General features: G+C 39.1%; 1 protein-coding gene across 1 annotated transcript in view; it reads right to left on the bottom strand.

The window, feature by feature from the left end:
• Positions 1 to 3,579: 3,579 nt before the first annotated feature.
• The window catches only part of KRR1 (KRR1, small subunit processome component homolog), a 13,371-nt gene continuing 7,599 nt past the window's right edge, over positions 3,580 to 9,351 (bottom strand). The window contains exons 4-12 of the mRNA XM_026864995.1: positions 8,746 to 8,970; positions 8,116 to 8,250; positions 7,783 to 7,908; positions 7,604 to 7,687; positions 6,940 to 6,996; positions 6,285 to 6,455; positions 6,038 to 6,115; positions 5,824 to 5,917; positions 3,580 to 4,225 (exon numbers count right to left, since the gene is read on the bottom strand). Of these exons, the coding sequence (XP_026720796.1) occupies positions 4,071 to 4,225; positions 5,824 to 5,917; positions 6,038 to 6,115; positions 6,285 to 6,455; positions 6,940 to 6,996; positions 7,604 to 7,687; positions 7,783 to 7,908; positions 8,116 to 8,250; positions 8,746 to 8,970 (1,125 nt within the window). The 3' untranslated portion in view covers positions 3,580 to 4,070. The remainder of the gene's footprint in view (positions 4,226 to 5,823; positions 5,918 to 6,037; positions 6,116 to 6,284; positions 6,456 to 6,939; positions 6,997 to 7,603; positions 7,688 to 7,782; positions 7,909 to 8,115; positions 8,251 to 8,745; positions 8,971 to 9,351) is intronic.

Below are 9,351 nucleotides of genomic sequence, written 5' to 3'. Positions count from 1 at the left end.
TTATTTCCTGCTTCCCATGTATGGCAATCGTGTATTTGCAACATGAGCTAAAGCTTAAGCCATGAACTAAAGCTGGTGCACAAAAGCAGTAACAGCTGGTGCACAAAAAAACCCCACATTCAGCTCCAACCTGCACAATGCTGAGAAACATAATACTGAGAAAGATGGCATAAAACTCCAGGTAAAATGATGCTGTGCCCATAGTTATGCCTTTGGTTCAACAGCTGCCAAGGGATGAGTCTGCTGGAACCTGCACATCTGGAGCAGGCAGACAGCAGCAGGGACAGCTGCTGTGTTCAGCTGGGCATGTCCTCTACCGACCGCAGTCACTCAGCTCGAGCGGAGGCTAGAAGGAGCAGAGCTGCACAAACTCACAGCTCCACAGTAGCAATCCATATCTATGCGGAGGCGGGTTTAGATGCCTCTGCACCATGCCCCTCTGCAGGGCACAGACATGCACTGCTGTAAAGGAAGTTCTCCACACTACTTCTTTTCTGCAGGCATGCTGCCACTGCAGCACCTGTCAGTGTTTCTGCACACCCACTCCCAACCCCACTACTCGTGTGGATTTTAACTGAAAACACTGGAACTGGGACCCAGAGTTTCTCATGTTATTCTTCCAGGTAGTTAACTGCTTGCACTAGAATCATCTCAGCATCACAGCATTCCCTGAAAAAAACATTTTTCACAATGCAAATCGGCCTGAGGACAAAATTACAATTTTTGCCCTTGATATATCTTTATATTTAGTTTGTTGGCTACCAGAGCCTCCATAGCAAGACATCACAGTCACAGACAGAAGATAAGCAGTTTCTTCGCCGTGATCCAGTCATCAGGGCCAGTACTCATCTTGACCTACTTGTGAGAGCGTCAAACTCAGTTCTATCTTCCAAACCTGCCAATTAAGATGTTTCAAAAAACAGTGCCCACTGCAAAAGCAATGCCACAGGTCTATCTGTTAAAAAGAGCAGCTATTTTCCTCTCCACTTGTCTTCTTGCCACTCTTTTGTGCAAGACCCAAGCCTCAAGTTCCATTTACAGCAAAATCCCACCTGAAAACGGGACAGCAAGCAGCAACGGGCAGCAGGACTCGTGCTGTATTCACTCTCTTGCACAGGGCTCCCACACCAGCTCGGAGCCTGGCACAGTATCTGCCCCACTGAAACGACATGCAGTTAGAATCTACTACTGCAAAGAGAAATGTTGCAGAGGGAAGAGTGTATGCTGCTGTGTCCAGCAAAATGAGCAAGAATGAGCTCAGCAGGAATTCTCCCCTGCTTAATTTAATCTATGCTTGATCTCCAGGAGAATAAACAGAATGAACACAGATCCCTTAAAGTTCAAAAAATTCACAGTACCATCATTTAACTATATGCTTCAGCAGCTCTAAGGAAACACCACAGAAAAAGCTTCATTAAAAAAACCTGCAAATCACTAGGGTTTATGGGAAGAAAACCCCAAACTTTACAACATTGTATCTTTCAAACAAAAAAAGCCTGAAAGTCAAGAAGTCAAAGCTAAACAAGTACTGCATCTCATTTTAAGGACATACAAAAATCAAGATATTTAACTCTGGATGATCAAACCACTTTGAGTTGTCCACATTTATCTTATGGCATATACCAATGAGTTCCATATAATAAATACAAACCACTAATATATAAATAGAGCCTTCAGGTACTGTTTTTGCAAGTCTGTAAACTCTAAAATTTAAGGAAATAATTTGCAATAGTTCAAGCTGTTCTGAAAATACTAAAAAATCTTTTTCACCCTTCCAAATCCACTTTATTATTCTATTCTTCACTTTTTATACAAGGATAAAAGCTGTATAGCCATATTCTCTCAGAAAACAGGTGCAAAAAGCACCAACATTGAGCCCATGTAGCGTTACTGTTCAGATATGGACTCTTGATCAGACAAATCCTTTGGTTTAACTTGCCTACAAAAAAAGCTCTCTTGATTTTCCGATTTAAATAAATAAATGTCCAACCAACAATCCTTGAAACCTATCAACCATAACAACTGAAAGCGATTAAATACAATGCAAAGCCTTTTCACTCCATAACCACTGAAGGAGAAGACTTCCTTAAGTCTTTTAAGTTTTACTATGGGTAGGAATTTGATGCAAAAGCTACATAGATGCTGCAGCTGTGGGTCCTAAATTAAAAAAGCACACTTCCATCAAAGTATGTATAATTTAAGGCCAGGCTGCCACCAAGCTGAGCTGTGCTTTCCTGCACTGCATCTCATGCAATCAGGCAGTTAGCTGATGCTGCTGGAAAACACTTTTTTGTAGGGTGCTTTTAGCTAGATCAGGTTCCAGAAATGAAACGCCAGCCTGCAAGACCAGTGTAGGGCAACTAGCCCTACACTTGTTTTGAACTTTTTAGACAACGGGGGAACACCTGGGCCAGTCTTCTGTAGTGAAAGGGGCTTTGCCCAGTCCAGATTAGAAACAAGGACTCTCCCTCTACTAATAAAACTCCTGCTCCTTCCCTGGCTAGACTCCTCCTTACTGGCTTCTAGCTCTGCAGACTCCTGCTGAAGCACTCATTCATGGGATCACTGTGACAACTGGCATTTAAACTCAAGTACTGCAGTGCCCCCTATTGAAATTAGTGCTTTCACTACATGAGAGGTCTGAACTACCTGGCCGGTGCTGAACTTGTCTCACTGTTACACCACCAGCTGCTAAATACCAGTTGGTGTTTCTAAAAAGCTTTTCCAAGATGGATGTTTGTGACTTACTTATGTTCTCAGTGAAGTATCTGTTGAAGTAGTATTTTCCTGACTGATTCCACAAGTATTTAAACTGCCGTTTATGAACAATGGTCCCTAAAATGACTGAGACCACATACCTTAAAGACACACTAAGGCTAAAGTTGCCTCCTACCCTAAAGGACATTTTAGCTATTTCTCACTGCACATGTACTGGCCATTTAACCACATACATTCTAAATTCTTAGTTATATATGTAAAAAAGGAAATGGCTGTGTTTTCACTCACTAATTCAGTGTAAAGGTAACTAACCTAAAAGCAGTGAGCTACAATGTTCTAGCATAATCATTTCCACTGCATGTGAAGGTGATCAAAATTCCAGAACCTGACAAAAGCACTCCAACACAACCATGAAATTGTGTGGCTCTAACACCTCCTACTCATTACCTTTGTTTCTTCAATACCAGATGTATGAAATAAGTAACATCCGCTCTTCTGGGTGAACTTTATTTCATCACAATTTGCCTTTTGAGGCAACTCAACTTCCTTTAAAAAAGGGAAAGGGCCTCAAAAAAATAAAAAAAGGAGAACAAAATTTCTTAAGTCTTTCTTACAAGCAAGAAATAAATTAAGAATATATTTAAAGATAATGACTTCATGCTTTCCATGTAGCACATTCCATGTGGAAAGACACCTGCTTTGTATCACATTCTGTCTAACAGACTGCAGGGTAATGCTAATAAATGACTATTAATGGCATAAATTAAAATTATGGTTTGAAGAATTCTCACATGAAGCTGTGAGCTTGGTTCCTGGAAAAGATATAGGTTCTGCACTATATGACTAATTAAAGGATTTAAGAACAATGTATTAAAATAGTTTATTAACAGCAAGAAAAGACACCAAAAAAAAATCAGCTTTTACAGAAACAAAAGCATAATATAGTAATAAATCTTGCCCATTTTGTAAAAGTTATCACCATAAGTGAGGCTGCATATAGTCTGGCAGTCTTTCACAGGACAACCTTAAACTCCCACTGAGTTCTCTGACCCTAATGTTTAACATCCTGCATCAAACTCCTAAATGAATTTTATATTATGAAACCTTCCCTTCAGGCAGATGGATAGTATCCAAATACACTCTCTTACTTTGTCAAACAGAGCAGCACAGATTTTCTTCACCAACCTTGCCAACTCTGCACAGCTGCTTTAGGTCCACTAATTAAACTGTACTTATGAAAAGAGAATGACCTTTCTACCTAGTCTTTTCTTGTTCAGATTATACTGACAGCAAGAAGTCTTGAATCTTCCAAGTGTGAAAACGTTCATTAGCGTAGGAGAAAAGTGAGCATCTCAGGTGGTGAATTTCTTTTTTTTCTTTTTTTTCTTTTCATCTGCTGCCACTTTTAACTTGACTTCTTCCACAGGAAGTGCTCCTAATTTCTTCTTCTTTGCATTCTTTACCTTTTCCTTGATGGCTTCGATATCAATTTTATTCTCAGTGGAGGCTACATAGTGAAAAATACAAAGATAACAGACATGAATTTTACCTTTTCTAAATTTTAAGTCTACAAGATGACTTCATATATAAACACAGTAAACTGCATCCTGTGGCATTGGTTAGGACTCATGTTCGCTCATGATTTTATAAACTAGTAATAATTTTTGTTGAAACGAGTTATTATCCACAAACTTCTTTCAGCAGAATTCAACGGAGAACAGTGATATAAAAAATCCTATGCAACTGCACTTGAACACAGACATCACACTCGGCACACATACAAGCTACTATCACCCACTCCTCAGACCACAGATGTACTCCTCTGAAATTAAAACAGACACACTCTCTTAGACATAGGCCTATTGGCTTGGTTGGTCTCACATAAGAAGAAATTAATTATTGAGTTCTTATACCCCAAGAAGCTTTCATAGTATTTTGTCTTTCTGCAAGTAACTAAGGTTGTAAGATCCCAAGCATGCCTGTCACATCCTTACACTCTCTCCCTGGCCATCCCTTAATGGCCATGCCTGGAAACAGGATGGGGAAGGGTGGGCTGGAGGAATACGATACAGATCTCTGACCCTTGCATGAAGACCTTTATAAGAGACTTCTACAGGGACTGCCAGAGTACTTAAGTTAAACACTTAATGCTGAGCAACATGACTAACCTACTCTTAAATTCATCTAGATGATGGTATTTCCAATTCTGGGCATGAGTCATGAGTTTGGATCTGACTCTCCTATCTCACACGGTTAATTCCCACATCTAATAGTGTGTACCAGCTGTCTTCTTTGGATCTCAGTTCTTGCCTACATACAAACTACTGCTGTTGTTTATTGTTGGAAGACTGATTTCAGGTTAAAACACACAGGAGCTGGAAAAGCACAGTATCTAACATACAGTAAAATCAATAGCAGGATCACTGAAAATTTACTGCCATCATAAAGAAGTACTGTATAAATGCTGCAGAACACATGCCTTTCGAGAAACGTGAACTTTTCAGTTCAGAAATGTGTAATATATAGCGCAATAATATGTAGGCAGTATAGCCTACAAAACATACATAGTGTATGTAATACAATAAATGAATAGGTAGTATCATCAATGAATCCAGAAAAATGAAAACTTGTGTCTCTAGTGCGTAAAAAACCAAACCAGCTGAGAACACAAGTTCTTACTCTGCATATAGTGTGGTTTAACTTTTAGAAAAGATATGCTATCATATACCAATACTTACTCACAGTGTAAGTATTCAAGTAAGTACTGCTTTTGGGTTTCTTTTCCTTAACAGAACAGAATGCAAAAGTTATGGCAGCTTCACTACAAGACTAAAAGCCAAAAACTGATGTAGCCAGAACAACCAATTGAGCTGGCTGTCCCAGTATCTCCATCGGGAAAATGTTCTACAGAGAATTGTCATTTTATAGGTATAGAATTATGGGCTGCATTATCTTTCTACTATCCCTGGCAACTCCACGCAAGGATCTAACCACTAGGATTTTTTTGCATGACCTTTCTTATTTCCTCCAGCTGTATCTATGCAAAATCACTCACCCTAGGAATCAACAGCAGGTTTTAGAACAGGAAAAAAAAAAAAAGGTTACCTTTCTTTGTTTTCACAACTGTTTTTTCCTTTGGTGGGATAAAAGCTTTATTTCTTTCTTCTTGTCTTTTCTTTATTGCATCTGCTTGCTTTGCCTAAAGTTACCAATAAAAAGGTCAAGTATTAGTAAAGCAGGGCAAAAGGGACCAAAACCAAAAAGAATTCCAAGTCAGCTGTCAAATGCTTCTTAACTGAACCATGGGTGAGAACTTTACCTTTATCTCTTCCACTTGCTTTCGTTTCTTCTGTCTTTCTTTCAAGAAGTATTCACCACTTGCCAATTCTTTATCAATCTGCATGAGACAAGTACCAAGAATCTTTAGGCAATTATGCATTATGAGCCAGATGTATAGTATCAGGAAATCAGAACTTGACAGAAAAGGCCTCATAACTTCTTGTTAGCAAGAACACAATTTCAGGTAGTGGCATATTCCTGCACAACCAAATAAAGTTTCAGCTGACCTGGCTTTCCGGCTGTGGAGGTGGAAACGGTGTGTATTCCTTCTTCATATTTTTCTTCTTTGGTTCTTTGCGTTTTTTCAAGTTCTTCCGTTTGAACTTAGGCAAAAATCTTTCCCAACTTTGTGACCTTAGTTCAGGATCTTTTGATAATTCCCTTTTGATCATCAAAGTCTTCAGAATGTCACAAAGAAGTTATTTAAAAAAACAGTATTACAGTAGCAGCCAAGAGCTCCAAACTACAAGTTTTACTAAACCTTCTTACAGTCAATACGTTACATCCAAACCTTCCACCTCTCACTTAGTAGAGGGATTTAATTATGAACAGTGGAACCAAAAAAATACATATGCCTCAAAACAGGGACAGAATATACTGGAGAAAGTGCCTCGGTTTCAATAAGAAAGCATCAAGCAAACAACTGAAGGAATGACAGTTTATACACAGTTTTCCTTTGATGTTTTCTCAGATACTGTTAATGATATTATGGCAACATATCCTGGTAAAACAGAGGTTATCAAAGCCAGGGTTTTTTTAAAGCAGCATACAGAAATTCTTAAAAGTAGATTACCATATAGAAACATGTAAATTACTAACATACAACTCCCTGAGCAGAAGTAATATTTTCTTTTAAAGAGATGGACAGCGGACCACGCTAACCTTAATGTTATATATGGGATGTATATTCTTCATTGTGTCCAGAACAACTTTTCTAACCTGCATTTAATAAAAAAGAACAGAAAACTCAAACAATATGAAATACTTGCTATGTCTATAGATATTAAAATACAAGGTATACTATCTTGCTTCCACTCCCTGGCCCTGCCCCACAAAGTAGGTAGATTTGAAAAGCTAACATACATGGTTAACTGGAAGGCACAGCACCTTCAGAAGTACCAATAATATTTTTATGTTTCTAATACACTCCAGCATGCCCCACAGACGTTACCTTCATGTTAACATGGATTTCATGCTTTTGACAAGCATTCTCCTCCTACATAGTTACAAAAACCATATTGGATATTTCTTAATGTTACATATCATTAACTCTGCAGTATTTTCAGTCTTACACCTCATATCCAGAACTACAAAAATTCTTGCTAAAAAAAACCCAAAACAGTATTTCACAAATGCTTTTTTACTTCCAAGACAGAAAGATCTGAGTCTAAACAAAATTCAACAGCTAAGATAGAAGACTACAAACATTTATGTAAATGTAGCTAAACACATAGCTGAAATATCAGTGAGATGCTCCTGAGGCTGCCAGATCTTGCCTCTCATCTGACAAGTAAGCTACACAAACAGCTCATCTGTCTCCCCTTACCTCTTTTAGCCCACTGAAGGGTCCAAGAGCTGAAACAGTGTTGCCTTGCACCATAATATAACAGTTTGTTAACAGTTCCAGAGCCTACACCAAAAGAAGAAATTAATTAAGTGTAAGCTGAAGATGTGACACAAATTTGGGACTAAGAATTGTCTCTTTACTACACCTATTGGAAATACCTTCAGAGTAGATCCTTTTGGCCCAAGAAGTCGTCCTCTTCTTTTTATAAAAGTGTCTCTTTTCCTCACCAGAGAGCCTATTTTAATGATGTCACATGCAACATCATCCTGAAGGATACGAACTGCCTAAAGAGACGAGAAGCAGGCAATATTATCTGAACGTAAATGTATTATTGAGAAGTCAACAGAATACTTCAGTTTATTCTTCTCATGTCACTTTCAGATATATTTACTTCAAACACATATTTTAAATCACTTGAATATCCAACTCTGAAAACCTACTGTAAGTATTATGATAGAATTTGATACAAACTTTCATGATTTAATACAGACCTGTTCAAATGGAACGCTTCTTGCCAGAAGTTTTATTAAATCTCTAGCCCTGATGACTGCATATGGATCAAAAGTCTTCTTTGTGGTAGTGACAGTCATGCTTCCTTCAATTAGATCCAGCGTTGCGTTCACATACTGCAATATTTGAAAACAAATAGTGAATCAATCTCTAAGAATCCTGTATCTTTCATCTTTGTCAGTAAGAAGTTAACACACAGAATCCTACATACTGAACACAGATCCATTTTCCAAATTTCCTTAAGTGCCTTTCAGATTAAGGAAATTCACACACAGACACACATAAAAAAAAGACTGAATATATGCGTCACAAGCCCCAAACACCACCCCTCTCCTCTCCCTGAATTTAGGCGCAACAAAGTTGTCAGTGCCTGTATGACAAGAGACACTTGCTGCTGCTGAGAGCTTTGCTGACAGCATCTGTAAAGAACCGCAAGTCTGGCTACACAGATGCCAATAAATGATGATACTACCAATTCTAAATGCAAGCACAGTAGAAATATATGCAAATACCGTACCAGAAAAACAACTTGCACTGTTTTTATAATCTCAAGAAAGACCTGTATTGCCCAAAAGGTAAAACATAGTATCATAATTGTCAAGTATTCATACATGTTCACTCAAGGCTTTCTGGACAAGTGGCCAGCACTCTCTCAAGTACGCTTCTCTATACTTCGGGAATAACGTTGCAAAACTGCTTTCTTCCAGCAGCCCTTTGGGGTTATCCTCTCTTGTAAAGGCTGGCTCTTTCCATCCGTCTGGCACAGTGAGAAGTTCAGATTCATCAACTGTTATAGGTAAAAAAAAAAAGTTGTTTTTTTCCTCCTTTTTCAGCAGTGATTATTACACCTCCTCCCCGTTTAACTGCAAACAAAACAATCTGAAAGCAGGGACACAAAGTTTTGTTAATACTCTGTTGAATGTGGTTTGCATCTCTTGTGACTTCAAAGAAATTACTGCTTTATTTATTTAAAAAAAGAAAATAATTCCGCAAGTGAGATACGCGTTGCGGATATTACACAAGAGCAAGACACGAGCTGAGGCAGCGACCAGAGAACCGTGAGGACGGTCGCACCACAAGGCACCGCCGCTACGCGCCCCTCGCACCCACCCGCCGCCACTATGCTCCCCAGCGCCGCAGGCCGGGAAGCAGCCCGCCTTCCCCACGCTGCCTCTCCGCCTACACGAAACCGCGGCCAAGCTCCTCAGTCCCGGGCC

The sequence above is a fragment of the Athene cunicularia genome (genome assembly GCF_003259725.1).
Source record: "Athene cunicularia isolate RWA chromosome 1 unlocalized genomic scaffold, athCun1 chr1_part2, whole genome shotgun sequence".
Classification (NCBI taxonomy): Eukaryota; Metazoa; Chordata; class Aves; order Strigiformes; family Strigidae; genus Athene; species Athene cunicularia.
This window is presented reverse-complemented; position numbering and strand designations above follow the sequence as displayed.